This window comes from Miniopterus natalensis, chromosome 13 (genome assembly GCF_054644295.1).
Source record: "Miniopterus natalensis isolate mMinNat1 chromosome 13, mMinNat1.hap1, whole genome shotgun sequence".
NCBI classification, from domain to species: domain Eukaryota; kingdom Metazoa; phylum Chordata; class Mammalia; order Chiroptera; family Miniopteridae; genus Miniopterus; species Miniopterus natalensis.
Genome location: NC_142093.1, coordinates 14,878,825 through 14,895,133, shown reverse-complemented (window position 1 = coordinate 14,895,133; position 16,309 = coordinate 14,878,825). Strand labels below are relative to the sequence as shown.

At 49.4% G+C, this 16,309-nt stretch overlaps 1 protein-coding gene across 6 annotated transcripts in view; it reads right to left on the bottom strand.

Moving 5' to 3' along the window:
• Positions 1-12,398, bottom strand: part of LTBP1 (latent transforming growth factor beta binding protein 1) — a 313,293-nt gene extending 300,895 nt beyond the window's left edge. For 5 of the 6 annotated variants that reach the window (XM_087823460.1, XM_087823461.1, XM_087823462.1 and 2 more), the window contains exons 1-2: positions 11,898-12,398; positions 10,849-10,919 (exon numbers count right to left, since the gene is read on the bottom strand). In XM_087823460.1, the coding sequence (XP_087679586.1) occupies positions 10,849-10,919; positions 11,898-12,376 (550 nt within the window). In that variant the 5' untranslated portion in view covers positions 12,377-12,398. Of the gene's footprint in view, positions 1-10,848; positions 10,920-11,897 lie in introns of those variants that run through there. The other variant, XM_016218933.2, reaches the window with a different exon arrangement.
• Between the last annotated feature and the right edge of the window lie 3,911 nt (positions 12,399-16,309).

The window sequence follows — 16,309 nt, the reverse complement described above, 5'->3', positions numbered from 1 at the left end:
CCAGGCCCAGTTTCTCATACAGGAAGGAGGTCTAAGGTAGGGCCCAAGAATTTGCATTTCTAACAAGTTCCCAGGTGAGGCTGCTGCCCCTGGTCCAGGGACCACATTTTAAGACCTCTAGGGCTGTGAAATGCCATTAAAGCAGTCTGTATTACAGGACAAACGTGGCTATTTTAATACTCAAAACTGAGCTTTAAAAGCTGTTCCACAGGGAGGTTTGCTAATATTCATTCTCTCATAACAAAAAGAACTGGTTAATAACATAATCTTGGGATCCACTGATATAAATGAATTTCAGCTGGTCTCCCCTCAGACACAAAAGTGACTGGTCATGCTTATTAATCAAGAAACCTCACTGAGGGCCTATTGTATGCACAGAACCACTCTGAAGGCCAACTTTCCAATGGATAAAACGTAAAACAAAACAGGGTCCCTGCCTTTAATTTACTGATCATCTGTATTATTTCACCTCCAATTACTAAGCTATTCTGGACTAATTTAACTGTTTCACTGTCACCGTAAGAAAGAAACAGAGCTCTCTCGAGAAAAGGTCTCGCCTTTGCCTGTCCTCTACCTGCAGAATAAAAAAAAAAATTGCAGAGGGGCACGGGGGTTACAGTGGGGATTTAGGTAGTTTTGTTTATTTTCAAACCACCTTCCAGAAGGTGCCTTGAGAAACCCTAAACCATCAGTAAACAGGATTATCAACTTAAAGACCTGAGACACAAGATCTGTAAGCCTCGAGATCCCTCTGAAACACGGGAACGCGTTCTATTGCTCAAGACAAACCAACACATTACAGAGAAAATGTTCACAAAACAGCCAGAGAAACTTTATCAGTAGCATCACCTTACATTCCTCTTTTAGAAAGCTTTTTCATAAACCACATTTGACTTAGTATGTACTACGAAATGGGAGGTGTAGCCGAGGGGTGTTATTAACCCCATTCCACAGGCAGGAGGAGCATGGCCCGGAGGTGGTGAGTGTCCGAGACGCACAGCAGAGGCTGCTTGCTGGTGCATCTACCTCTCTGCTCAGCTCACCCACAATTTGTAAATTAGATTGGGGGGCAAAACCTCCTACAGCATTCAGATGTATTCGAAATATTTTATACTCTCACTTTAACATATTCTAACTGCTCTCTGAATTTTCTGGGGTGGCCAGAGTGGGACTGTCATCTTGAATTTTTAAAGGACTATACATTTTACTATGTGTTTAGTACTACATGAGGATCCCCAATAATTTGCTTTTTAACACAGCTGTGACCAGAGACTTTTCTTAACCCTCAAGCTTTCATCCTGAGTCTGGCCCACGACCTGGTGAAAGGACCTGTCTCTGCCAAAGCTCCACAGAGACCTGGGGCAGGGGTGGGGACAGGACTCGGTCCAGTCAGCATGGGGCTCAGCTGGCTATCAGGGCACAACGCAGGTGGTCAGGCCATGACAATAATTTCTTGTGGTCTTGAGTAATTTACTGTTCTACGTGCAGTTTTTCTCATCAGTTAAAAAATAGCAATAAAAGTGACTGAATGAATTTTCAATTTAAACATTCTCTCTCCAGGCCTCCAAAGAAGTGCTGAAAAACACCAATCCCTTAATAACAAACCCACTTGCATTTCTGAGTCCCCTTTATTATCTTACTTACGGCCTTGTATCGCCCACGAGAACTGACTCGGGATCCAGCCCTGTCTCCCGTATCACCCAATACTCTGGCCCTCACTGCAACCCCGTAATACTCACTTCTGGGCCGCTGCACCGGGCCAGGCCTATTCCCACCCCAGGGCCTTTGTGCTGACTGTTCTCTTGGCCTAAGAGACTCTTCCTCCAGACCCTCTCGCGACACACAAGTCTTATATGTCCCTCCCCTGCAGAGACCCCCGACCACGCTCCCCTCCTCCGGCCCCCATCACTCCAGCCTGCGCCTGCTTTATTTTCCTCACAGTGCCTAACCCCTCGGGGTGCTGTACCTAGTCCACAGGGGCTCTGAAAAGGTGCAGCAGGAAACCATCCGCTCACTCGCGCGCTCACTCCTTCATCCATTCGTTTGTGCCATAGAAGCCCGTGGGCGCTGGCCAGGCACTGAGGATAAAGGACGGCCGGGTGCGTTCCCGGGCCCGCGGAGCTCGCACGCAGGCCGGGAAGCCAAGCACACGTGTGGCTGTGCCACGAGGCGACGAGTCGCATGCCTGAGAGTCGCGAGAGTAACTTGAATGAGGCTGGGTAATGAATGGCACTCCCCCACCCATTTTATTTAGGTTTTGAAATGTCGCAGAAGAATTACTGAGTTGAGCTGCCTGGACCTCCACGGGTAACGGCAGAGGCAGAAAAGTCCCCTCTCTTGAATCAATGTAGCAAGTAATTCATCAAGGTGAGGTGGCGTGTCACCTGATTTAAATAGCTTTTACAATGAAACTTACTCTGAAGATGCTAATTATTAACTATCCACTGGATGTGCTGCTAAAATGAAATCACATGGGTAAAAGGCTGGAGATTTCACTTTTAATTTATAATAACAATAATGAAACAAAGTTCCTGCAAGATTGCAAGTGAGATTGGAAACGCTTGGTGATCCTGTAAGAAAGTCAAGCATTTTTAAGTGTATAAAGACAAGGCATCCATATTCTTATATTTTCCTTATTTTATGACCCTATTTCCCTCCAATGGCCTTTTACTGCTTACATCCTCTCTCCTCTGCGGAGATTCCCCCTTAATTTATTCCCAAAGGAAATAAAGGCCCCCCTCCAGCGGCTCTGTTCTCACCGCTGAGCGCCTGATTCGTCCGCTCAGAAAAGCTGACCACATCAACTTCAGATAGCGACACCTTCCTCCCCTGTGTCCCCCCCACCCATCGACCAAGCTCATCTTTCCTCTGGCCCAGCAGAACCAAAGGCCCGTATTCAAAAACCAGCCCAGCCACCTCCTAATTTACAAAACACAACATTTCGCAAACTGTTTACTTATGTCCGTGCCAACAATATTACTCAAACGTGGTGGAGTGGAAAAGCCACAGGGAATAGCGGAGTTGGCCAAGAGCAGTATTTGGGGATCTAAAATTACAGGGGGAAAATCATACAACATTCACTTTACTCAGTCCCAAATCTCTATCAGATGATGTTGAGCAGAAAGATTCTAAAATTGGCAGGAAGAAAGGAAAAGTTGTCCTAAAGTCTGGGCCATGCCAGGGCGGCCTTCAGAGAGAAAGCGGCAGGAAGAGAGTAAGGTGGCGGTGGCCCACCCGCGAAAAGCTGCGGGAATCAGCAGGGCCTGCCGGGCACGGATAACCCCACAGGGAAGAGGGGGGAAAGAAAACCAGTGGAAACGATCCCCAGAAGGTGAGGTAAACAAAGGAAGCAGAGTTCTTTATGTGGGATTTAGGGGGCGGTATTTACAACACAACCGGATCAGACGTGCTAGTTCAATTCCACGTTAGTGGAGTCAGTCAACCTTTGGACCACGGCAAGGAACAGCGTCCGGGTGCTTAAAACTGCACAAAGAACATCCTGCTCCCCAGGAGATCCTCACTGATGGGGGACAGATCCCTCTCCCACTGGGTCCAGCCCTACGAAGAGCCAGGTAAGAGCGAAGTCCGTGCTCGGGGAGGCGAGGAGAGGAGAGCGCACCACGATTTTCACCAGGGGATCTGAGAAACTCCAAGGGGTGTGTGGAAGGCTGGGGCACCCAGGAGGGGGCGAGCCTAAGCAGAATGGGGGCCCCTGAGAGCTCAAATATTGTTGGGCAGGCGTCCCAATCTCTCAGCACTTTTCACATACTACTTTGTGCGGCACCCCAACAAGCCTCCGAATCACGGTACAGACGGTCACTGTACCTGCGCTGTGAAGGGGGTCACCGGGCCTTGCCCCAGGTCTCCCAGTCCAACGGACTGTGCCAACCAGAAATCTTCAATCCTGAGTAATAAGGAAGGCAAATGAATAGGTGCACATGGGCACATACAGATAAATACAGCTGTGATGTAGTTTTCCGTAAGAAGCAAAACAACCAATTTGTGTCACACTAACCAATTATCTGCTATTTTCTCTCCACTAACAAGACAGGAAACGTCATTAGTAAAACACGCATTTAGAGCAAGATAAGATCATAGTCTCTCCCTTATCTATAAATCATTCTGCTTAATTACCGCATCTGGGAGGTTTTAAAAACACGACTCTGTTGGATATAGTATTCTCTGTTTTTGTGTATTTAAAACTATTTTGTAATTAAAAATAGAATATTTAGTGGAAAAAAACACTCAGTGTGTTCCAGAGAGTTTCAACCCCTTTTAAAATCATTTTATTTAAGCACCTACATATCATTAACAATTTTGAAATTTTCCAACTCTTATAAAAATAAATATACTTATCAAACACTCAACTAACTAAAGAAAAACTGGATGACATAACCCTATATGCTGCAATCTTTGTATGCACTATTCAAAACTGAGCTAAACTAATATTTAGAGGACCCCCGCCTTGAGAAGTTTCTGAATTGTTAAGTGTTGGGCTTGGCCCTTAAATACCCAAACAAAGGTCATAAATACTGCCCAGGACAAGGCTCCTTCTGAATCACTGTTTCTCAGAATGGGGGCCACCTTCATCAGCGTCACTGGGGCACTTGTGAAAAACTCGAGACTGATTAAATAAAGCACTTTAACGAACTCCGCCAGTGATCAGCTGCACATTCATGTTTAAGAACCACCAATCCAGAACTTCTTAAAACACACCAAGTAAAAATGGGCCAGAGTCATAACCAAAATCATAAGTAGCCAATTCCTCCCTGGAGCAGCCAGAGCTCCTGCCTTAGGGATGAAGCCAACTTAGGGTCGCAGTCACTGCCTGTGTGGAAGGGGCCAACCGAGGCTCCACCCACCCATCCCCGGTTGCTCTAGGGAATTCCCTAGTGCCCCAGGGGTGACCCACCTCCAAGCATCCCACCTCTCAAGTCCAAGTGCACAGTATCTATGGGTCTGTTACAAGCTGAATTGTGCCCCACCCCCAGAAGAAAGATATGTTGGAGTCCTGACCCCCAGTACCATAGTATGTGACCTCAGTTGAATTTTATTTGGACATCAGATCTTTATAGAGGTAATCCAGTTAAAATGAGGTCATTAGAATGAACCCTAATTCAATATGACCGGTATCCTTATAAATAGGGGAAATTTGGACACAAAGATAGACATACACAGAGGAAGATGTAGAGACACAGGGGGCAGACAGCTTTCTACAAGCCAAGAAGAGAGGCCTCCCTTGTAGTCCTCAGAAGGAACCCATCCTGTTGACACCTTGATTTTGGACTTCTGGCCCCCAGACTCTGAGACAATCAACGTCGGCTCTTCTAAGCCGCCCAGGTTGTGGCACTTTGTTACAGCAGCCGTAGCAAACTAATACAGCTTAGGAGATCACAAAGGGAACTGAGGCAGCGAAAGCCAATCCAGGCAGGGCTGTCGGATGGACAGTTAAGAGACCAAGACCTCTAGAGAGAACGTCGCAGCGCTGGACATCCAGGCAGCTGAGGGTGGTGGAAAGAACCATGAGCCAAGAGCCTCAAGGTCTGGGGGGGTCTGAACACTGCCCTGTTTGTAAAGGGGGTGACAAATCACGCCTGCCTCGCCAACCCCCACGGGGTGTGAAGATAACAAAATGCTCTCAGTGCACCACAAAGCACAGCACAAGCTCCCCTCACTCCATCAGCAGCTCCTCGGTCCCTGCTCCCATCCTGGTGGGTGTTACGAGAGTGGTGACCCAGCCCCAGCGCCCCACGTCACCCTGCTCATTGCTAGCTAGGACCTGGAAGCAAAATCTGCATTTTAGGAAAATTTCATTGGAGCTCCCAAACATGTTTGAGTATGTTTGGAATATCCAAGACAACAAATAACAGGGTCAGAAACAGCAAAACCCTGTGGTTGCCAAAGGTCCTGTCAGCAAGTCAGGCTTCCTAAGGGCCCGGGGTTCACTGGGCAGAGAAACGTTGCAATAAGCAGGCCAGGCAGGGCCCGGAGGGCTGGGCGGGCAGTGTGCTCAGGCTGGCCCAGGGGCTGGGGGAGGGCTTCACAGAGAAGGTTTAAGTACTATCACAACACAGAATTTATGGCTCCTAAATGTTTGTTTTAACTAGTGTTGAGAACACATATTTGACCCAGTGTGAACTTGACCTCTGGGTCCCTCTCCCTTCGCCAGGCTGTCTGAGCAGCATGACCACATTTTCCAGCCGGCCCTCCCGCCCTCCCACCCCAGCTCCCACCAGCTCTGGGGCCAGGGTGGCCCCCCCAGCAGCTGCCATGGTGAACCTCGCTGCAGATCTATTGGCAAAGCAGCTGTCAATGGCCATAGCAGGCACACGAAAAATGTGTAATCACTCCAGGCCTGACTCCCGAGCTCAGCTAGCACAACACTGAGCCAAAAGGGACAGGAGACAGCTGGAAGTCCCTCTCGGTCACCTGGAATCTGGCCACATTACACCCTCCAGGACCATGCCATCGATGCCATGGACTGCAGCATCTCTGAGTACCAAGGGTACACGTAACTCTTTCCTCTCTGTATAAAATTAAGGAACGTGCCTGGGTGTGGGTTTCCTTTTTTCAAAGCAGCGTGGGCTGAGTGCCAATGGAAAAGCAATGGAATATCGATTCTTCTGTTCCTTGCTAAGGAGAGAACAAGTCACTTGCTGTGCCATGAGTTAAGTGAGTAAAAACAGACCCTGTCCTCCCCACAGCTGGCTGCGTTTCTCCTCTATTCATAGAACGCGGCACATGGTAAAAGCAAACAGATATCCCTTAAACAAATGAAAGCACCATCCGCGCATTTACCCAGGGCCCGCCGTGTGCCAGGCCCTCCGCCACCTTTCCTCCTCCGTCCACCTGGTTCTGCCAACCCAGCCTCACCCTCATCTCCCCTTTGTTCCCTGTGGTGGGCGCTCCCATGTCCAGAATCCCCTTTAAAGCCAAGCCCACCAGCAAGGTCTCTCTCTTTAGCTAGCATTTACTCTGAAAGGGGAACAAAAAAATTGAAAGAACCCATGGGGGGGGGGGTCAGTTTGGACAGAGGGGGAAAAAATGCAAAAATGGGGAGGCAAAAACATGAATGCCCCACTTGAAAGACAAAGTTTCTCAGCTACAAAGCCCTCCTCTAAAGGCTAACTCTTTGAAAAGGGGGCAAACATGGAACTCTCTTTTGCCCAAAGCTGGTATCATCAGCAGTCACTTCCTATTAATAACAATAGACACATCTTGTACTGTGATTTCAACTTCTAGAGTTCCACACACAAAGGGTGTCTGGAAAAACCACATTAACATGCAATCGGGCATCCGTCCAGAGAGGCTGGGCCGCTAGAGCCCCCAGGACCACCTCTGGGGGTGACATATCCATTCTCTGCCCGTGTGGGTCTGCTCCTGATTGTTTCACGTCTCTGATCTGCAATTTCAGGTTCACTAAGTCTTCGGTCTTCAGAAGCATTTGCCTGTGGCCTATTTAAATTCAGTTATAATCAACTAAAAACAATTCAAGTTGCCTCGAAGGGGTAGCTTATTTCTTCACTGGATTAAGGAAACAAAACAACATAAACACATCCAATCTCTTATACAGAAATACTTTCTGCATCAATTGGATATGACCTGAAATTCTTCAACTAAAAGCCTTTCAATTATCCTCAAAATGCAACGACACTGAGGAGGCATCCTGGGGGATACAGCTGAATGTGCACACATTTTATGACTGCTCTATTAAGGAGGAGCGCCATGTGGGCATGCCATTGGTGTTTTTGTGTTTTTAAATGTAATACATCATACCCAAGTGCAATTGTTCAATCTCAGCATAATAAGTGAGAGGAAGGAGACCACAAATCAATTTCTTTTGCAATCTCAATGCCAAGTATTCACTGAAGTGGTTACAGTGACAAAAACGGGTGTGAGGATTTTTTCCACTCAATTTATGAATACCTTAGGGGAGCATTTCCCCCCTTAGACAGCAAGCTTTTACACAGGAGAGCCAGAGACACACAAATAATCTAATATTTAGACTCCTTTAAAGTTCTTTCAAAATAAATTATTCCAGGGCACAGAACAACCCAAAGTACTTTATTTCCCTTTTCTTGGTAATTAAAGCCAGAACGGAACAGGAATGACTGGCTTTTTCATTCATTCTTGTTTTTCATCTTTATTACGGTATCACTGACAAATAAAAAATTGTACATGTTTAAGGCGTATGCCGTTGTTTCGATACGTTGTGAAGTAATCACCACAATCAAGCTAATTAACATACCCATCACCTCACATACTTAACATTTCTTTTTTGTGGTGAGGACACTTTAAGATCCAACCTCTGGGTAAATTCCAGGTCCACTGCACAGTGTTGTTAACTATTGTCACATTGCCCGGCATTAGATCTCCAGAACTTATTCATCTTCCCCACCTACCCACCCCTCAACCCTAAGTTACTTTAAAAGAAGACCACGACAAGGACAAGTGCTGGGGAAACACACAGGGAAAGAAGAAAACCAAGTAACAGGTCAGTGAGACAGGATTTACGTGGCCTGATCCAATAATAAACTCTGAGCATCTTTCTGGTTTCACCAAGGCTCGCGCACCATCCTTTAACTGCGACACCTGCAATAATCCTACAAAGCAGGCAAGGTTTTAGCACAGTCATTTCAGGATGGGAAATTGGGTTAGAGAGGTCAAATGAGTTCCCCGAGGCCACACAGCTAGTGAAGGCTTGAGGATTTGACCTCACTCTTCTTCTAAACCAAGGGTTTTCCCTGGTGTCACACTGCTCAGCCATGGACACAAGTTTCCAGCATCAGAAGTAGCCCCAGCTGTCCCATCTGGAGGCAGAAGGCTCCTCATCTCACTGGCTATGCTAGACACACACAAAGCAAGTTCTCCATTGAAACAGATCCATCTAGTAGATACATCACTTTGGACTGAGCACTGACCTGCCCCAGGATCACTTTTAAAAACAATTATTCCTGCAAGGACTTGTGATTTGGGTTTCTAGCATTCGGGCCTGAGTTCATTTGTCAGGTTGGGCAGGAAGGCTAATCAGGAAAATGATGTTGTATTGTTTAGATCCCAGTGCTGCCCAAGGGCTACCTTCTAGGACCTGGAAGGATAACTTGAGCCAAAAGCCAGAAGCACTTGTTGTTGGTATTGTGAGGCTAAATTAATGGTGCTACTTTCTCTGCAGTAACTGTTCAACCCTAGCTTCTCAGAGGGCACACCCAGCTAAACCCAGGCACACACATGCCCTTTCCTCTCTCACCTGGAAAAGCAGAAAGCCATGTGGCAACTCCTCAAGATCTGGACGTTCTCCTTCTAGACTATAGAATCTAGAGCACCTCTGGATCTTCTAGCACGTCTTTGGGTCCCTAAATCTTCAGACAACCTGAGAACAAGGCCCTTTCCAGAGAGGGCCCTTAACTGCATCATTTGCCAAGTAAACTTCTTAAAGTCTTAATGCTTTCTCTCCGACAGGCATGGAGGAGCACCCGCCCATAATCTCTCTAATCCCGCTTTGTATTTTTAATCTGTACACAGCAGTATCCCACCCCAATGGTGCTGCCATGGATGGGTTGTCTCTATTTTTTAAATAAACCATATCATCAGGTTTTCAACAGAAATTACTGAAGGAAGTAGAGGGTGTATAATTTGACCTGAGCAACTGTAAATTCAGGAAAATACTGGTGCACTACTGTCAAGTGTAATCTAAGAAGTGAAATATTATGGCTTAATCGCAAACGCCTACAAGCCTGAGCATTTCTGATCTAGTGGTTTGAGTTCAGTAATCGGGAGGCTCACAGCGAGTTCCATCTGCCACTACTCCTTGATCACAGCCAAACCACAACCCACCTGGACACTCCTTTTTTACAAAATTAAAGCCACCGTGCCAAAGTCCTTCTGTTACTTTCAAGGACTGAAGGCATTTTTCAACAAACAAGTTCACCAGAATGACTGGACTAGAATTTTTACAATCTCACCCACCAGTACTTTAAAATCCCAACCATATACAGGACAAATTGCTAAACCTGACTTATTATGCCGAATACTAATCAGTGGTTGAAATCCTGGATGATTCCAGTCCACATGGTTACAGCTCAAGCTCTATGTAGAGAACACCTAAGAATGCTTACCTTTTTCTGAGTGGAAGTACAATTTCTTTATTTCCAATTAACACCAGACAGAAGCCACTCATCAAGGGGAGCCTCAAAATATGTTTTAACTTAATCCTTAACTTCACAGTGCATAGGGGAAATATTTCCCGATCCACGTGCATCATTAATCCATTCGCCTAAAACACTGCTAAGGACGAGTAGTAACTGCAGGAAACCCCACCTGTCGGTTCTGAAGACAGTGGAATGGTTACCTCCTGGGAAACAGGCCTCAAGGATTCTGGCTGCTCTTTTCAGAAAGCTTTAAAAACTACTGATGTTTAATTCCAAAATAGGGCCTCCTGCTTCCCATTCCCCTCCTGCCATCGTCTTAAGGAATGTTTTTCGTTTGTTGGCATCCACGTTTAAGTGAATTGTGTTGGTTCTGTCACATGGCACACCCTCCAGTGGGGATTTCTGCCTAACTTCTGATTCACAGGTGTGACCCAGTGATTAAAACCGAGTGAGCTGAGGGCAGAGGAGTCTTGGCTGCATGGCTCAAACAACAGTTTGCTGCTGGCATTGATACCAACACTGCCCTGGCCCAGCCCTTCCCAGGGGGTAACGAAGGCTGCAGATAATGGGGTGGATTGTACTCCAGGCACCAACTTATCCAGGACAGCATTAGCCCCTTTCACATGACCCCTGCTGGGTCGTCCCTGGGTGAACAGCCCCGCTTTGCCTGTGCAGGGCCGCTGTGAACACGGAAACTTACGTTTGGTGCACCTCTGGGACCCAGGGGCCTTACTCCAGCCGTGGCAGCACTGCCCTCCACAGACATTGACCCTGAAACAAAGCAACACTTCTGAGTCCAGCAGTTGCAACTCTCTCTTCCAGAGAACCCGAGCTTCCAGGGGGTTCCTGCAAGCCCAGCATCCTGCTTCCATGTTCCTCTGGCTTCCAGAGAGTCCTAACGGGTGCCCAGGACGCCCAACCCGCAGCTGCCCAGTTATAAGGATAAGGCCCGTGTATCAGGAAAGGGTGGGAAAACCAAGAGCTCTACAGAAGGAGAGCTCGAGGTCCAAATAAGTGGTTTCCTTAACCCCTAAAGCAGAGCCAAATGTATTTTGTATACTATCTGTACTCACATTTTAAATTGCATCTGAGTTTTAGAAAAAAAGTGTACAAACAAGGAGGGGTGAGATCACAATGCCTGGAAACACCCTTGAAGAAAAACACCAAATAATCTAAACCAGTTTTCTCCACACCCCTAACCTGTGATTTATGGCTTGGGGGGTCAGGGAGGATGTTTAAGAGCCCCCCCAATAAGAAACTCTGCAACGGGAAATTCTGTCTGTGCTAAGACACACCGCCCTGGAAAGCTGGCCCCACAGGTGCAGAAAAGCCAAGCCCAGAATTTCTAGGATGCTGAAAGGCTCTAGGCCAAAGAACAGGAACCAAAACGTTTTTTTCATTAGCTAGAGAGTAAAACAAAAAATAAAAATTAAAACTGTGTTGCAAGAAGTTTAATTGATGCTGAGGGATTAAGTTGTAGTGACTTCATGTTTACGCCCAACTTCTAAGAGTGGCCGGGTTCGCGCACAGGAGGTTACGCCCCGGGCAGAAATGCCTTTTGTTTATCCGCAGCTCAGCAACAATGCGCTCGGGTTTATCCGGGGTAAAAAGTCTCCGGGCTTCCCCGCACTCCGCTCCGCCCGCACACCGGCCGAGGGGCGGGGGGGAGCCGACCGGCCGCGCACCGCGGCGGCTGCGGGGCTCCGGCTGGCCCGGCGCGGGCGGTGCGCGAGGGGGGGGGGGCCTTACCCCTGCAGCTGCTGCTTCTGGTGAACCTGCAGCCTCGAGCCCGCGCCGCTCTGCGTCTCCTGCGGCACTTTGGATCGCGGGGCTTGCCTGCCTTGTTTGGCGAACGGGCCGGCCGCCGGGTGCCCGCCGGGCTTGGGGTGGAGCTGCGCGCCCGAGCCCCCGGGGCGCGCCGGCTCGGGCGGCCGGAGCCCCTGCAGGGCCGCGCCCCCGGGCTGGCTCGTGCGCCGGGTCCGCTCCGAGGGGGCGCCCGGGGAGGCGCGGCTCGGGGCCCCGGCGCCCGCGGAGCTGCGGCTGTACCTGGCGTTGAGCGCGACGTTGAAGGTCCGCGGGAGCGGGGGCCCGCCCAGGGGCAAGGCGCCCGCCGCCAGGCCGGGGCCCGGGCGCACCACGTACGTGATCCTGCGGACCCGGCCGTGCGCGGAGGACGCGAGCAGCCCCGCGCAGAGCAGCAGCCCCCACCTGAGCCAGGCCCCCGCCATCGCCGCCCGGACCCCGACCCCGACCCCGACCCCCGCCCCCAGCCGCGCGGCCAGCCCGGTGCGGCCGCTGCGCGCGCTCAGCCTCCCCGGAGAACTGCGAGAGCCCGGGAAGGCGGGGAGGAGGCAAACTCGCTCACGGGAGAGGAAGCTCGGCGGGCGCCGGAGCGGCCCCAGACCCCAGCCGAAAAGCGGCGGGGAGGAGGGGGCAGGCCTGGGGGTGGGGAGCGGGGAGCCAGCAGGGGAGGGGCGAGGGCAGGGGCTGTGCAAGGTGAGGGTCCCCCGGCCCAGCCGCCGCGCGAGGGGCGCCGCCCCGGGGCTCGGCGAGAGCGGGCGAAGGCGGGCGTGAGCGCGCGGGACGCTCGCGGGCAGCCCCGACTGCAGAGTATTTAAAAGTTCCCCTCGCCGAGCAGCCCAGTGTCAGAGCCCAGCAGCCAATCTCCGGCAGACGTGACGTCAGGCAGCAAGCCCTAATTGGGGAGAGCGTGCGAAGAGCCCGAGGACGCGCCGCCACCCTCCACGTCCCCCCAGATTGTTCCTGCGAGGCGGAGGTCCCCGCTCCCGATCCCGCGTCCCGGGAAGGGACAAAGGACCCCGCAAAGTCCCCGAACGGTCCTTGCCTTCTGGAAGCCGCGCAGGGCTCGCTAGGCATTGTCTGGGAGGCATTCCCAGGCATTTTCTTATCGGTGTCTGCTCGGATGCTTGCTGCGGGGACTGGGTTCAGATACCAGGTAGGGCCCCAGGAAGGGCTGCTGGAGGTGCGCCCGCCCGTCGAGGGGCGGGACAGCGTCCCGATGGCTGCGGGCTGAGCCCGGCGCGCGGGCGGCTCGGGCCGCAGCCCCTGGTACCCTGCTCCTCGCGCGGCCTGTGCAAGTGCGCGGCGCGGGCGGCAGGGGGCGCCCGCGTAGCCGGGGAAACCCGCAACGCAAGTTCACCCCGGAGGCTGCCCTACTCTCGGTGAAAAGGCCTTTAGGATAGAAGTACAAGGTTTAGGATTCAGGACAACTCCAAGCCATTATTAGTAATTTTTTTTTAAGTCGGGTCAGTTCCCTGGGGCTCTCTCCAAAAGGGAAGAATCGCTCACTAGAAATGACCCAAAATCACATTAGGGGAGCTGCAGAATGTTCCAGAGTACAGAGTCGCTGGGATCATAGTGCCCTTTGGGGGAAACCACGAAATAATGGCATATTTACTTCTAGCACTTGATTTGAAAACAATGTCTCCAGTAGGAATGCTCGATTTATTATATGAATGCAATAGAAACCCATGGTTATAGCAGTCTTTTTTTTTAAAGCCCTATAACTAAAAATGATGGTTTCCAAGACTTTGGTTGTCCTTGCTTATATTTATTTGTGGCTTACCCTTTGATTTGTTGTCTGCCTACATTGGCTAGTAGACAATTGGTAGCAGGTCACAATGATTCAAAAAGAATTAATGGAAATAATTTTTTAAGCTGAGGAAAAAGAATCCATTTATTTTTTTCTGTGAATTGAAGGAAGATCTCCAGTATTTGATTTGGCAGGAGAGGGTCTCAGTCCATCTGCCTGAACACCAGTTTCATGTGAGAAGACTCTCTGAGAGCCACCGTCCTAAAATAAATAGCATTGCACAGGAGGGAGAGACCTCAGCTCAGTGCTAACACGGCAGCTAATTGTAAGACCACAGGCAGTTCACTTCTCCTCTCTGAATTTCAACTTCCTCCTTCACAATACTAAGAAGCTGGATTAACAGTTCCTTCCAGCCCTAACAGTATGGGTGAGGTCACCCCGGGTCAGCCTCTGAGCCAAAGGGAACCAGCTAAGACTGAGGAAGGAGGGTGGGTGGAAAAGCTGTGCTGCAGGAAGGACACAACACAAGCTCGTCACTATCCAAGCACCTTGAGGCTGACCCTCTGCAGATACAGTGTCACAAGGCACAACCCCTTTGTCCTATCTGATGAGGGAGACAAGATGTAAATAAATGAAAGCTTTAAAAAAGATAAACAACAACTGAATTAAGCAACACTGTGAGATAATACTGAATTCACAAGACAGGACCTGATTTGTACATTGTGAATGGCCAGTAAAACCTTTGCCATCTTGTGGAAGATTCACAATATGTAGGGAAAACCCTTCCTGCCTGCAGTTCAAGTCAGTCTACAGAGATTTGACCTCTTAGGTCGGGATCATATAGCAGCAGTAGCAATGGATAGGGGAAGGGGGTGTCTAGAAGCACTGACTCCATTCTGAAGAGTCAGGACAGGAGAGGAGAGGTGTCACACGGGTGAAGGCTCAGGAAATAATTAAGCGCAGCATCACCAAAGGACCAGACTTCAGTGCAACGGTGGGTGGGCTGTGCATGTGTCACTCACAGAACCTAGATGAGTCACATACATCAAGGCCTCTTTCTGTCAATGAGAGGCAACTACCTGCAGAGGACAGAGCCTGGACAGGGAGCTCTCAGCCTGGGAGCACCCCACTTTACTTCTCGTAGGAACTTGGGCAAGTTATTTCACCTCTCTGAGTCTGTTTCCAAAGAGCCTAGGGATCAACCCAGGTCCTTGCATTTGGGGAAACCAATGACCTGAATTCGCAATGCTCTGTGGCTCTGCAGAAAAATGTTTTCTACTGTTCAAAAAATGCAATACAACTTTCCTTGCTCTTGGCCCACAGCAATGCAGAAGTAGGTATTTCACCCCAACCTTCAACCCGAGTGCAACCTGCCTCATGACAGCTTTGGGTATGTCACAGTCAGATCATCTGTGGAGCATAACCACAGGAAGACTCCCTAGTGTGAATGTTAATCTCATCCCCAAAGGACCCATAAACATTTTGTATACATGTGTATATACACAATCACTAACGTGGCAATGTCCACATAAGTAAGCAGTCCCACCCTAGTGGGGAAACTCTAGCAAAGTCACAGTTTTGCACATAAATCTCGTTATTTACATAGACAGTTCTTGAAAAAAATGTGTCATGCACCCTGTGTGCTATCACAGAAGATGGTTACTCACCCAAAACACTGGGCTCGCTATTATTCTGAGTGAAAGCCCAGTTTCTGTCCCACATGGGGACCAGCCTTTGCCAAGTCCAGAGCCAGTTTAATGCCATGGGTCTGCTCCCCCCAACCCCCCGAACCCCAGGTTTCAAGGTCTATTTATATTGGCACTACACAACTTCCCGGTTCAAAAAACAAGCCTTTAAAGATCTCATAAAACGTCTTGGATTTCAGATGATTTTTACAAAACAATACGCAGATGAGCTAAGTGTAAATGAATCAGAAAAGAGGATTATATTTCCCATAAAAACTCCTGAGCTAGAGGATTAGGGGAAGAAAGGAAGGCTGGCAAATGCCAAACATTTTAAAGCACTTTGAAACCATTAGTCAAACTTAAAATGCAGCCAGGTTCCCTCATCCTTACACTTGATGAGTTTTGTAATTGGAAATCTCTTCCTACATTTCAGATCGGCTACAAATCAAATTTAGTGGCTGCCCGTGATGAGAACTGCTTCCACTCATGTTCTCCTCCGGCCGAGGGTTTCGTGGAGCACCTTTCAGTTCCTTCTAGTTGCATCAAGAAATTCTTAGAAAGAGAAAGGGAAGGGAGAAGGGAAAGAGAGAAACAGGAAGTCAATAAGGTTGGAGAGAAAATAGGAGAGAGCAAGAGAGAGAGACTGAGGAACGGAAGGAGAGGGAGAGGAGCCCGGGGTGGCTCCCGGCGACCAAGGCCTTCACCCTGCACTGGCTTCTGCGGGCTGCTCCGCTCCAGGGCCGGCGCAGAGCTGCCAGGGAGTTGGCGGGTGGGGAGAGGAGCCAGGAATTAAATCGTAGCTCATAGACCTTGTTCAATCTGTAGGAGCCGTGAGGAGAATGCCATCAGTAACAGTAAACTCACCTGCAGTTGTATTGCTTTTACTATTTGGGTGAAAATCAACGGGGGAAAGAGACTCAGAA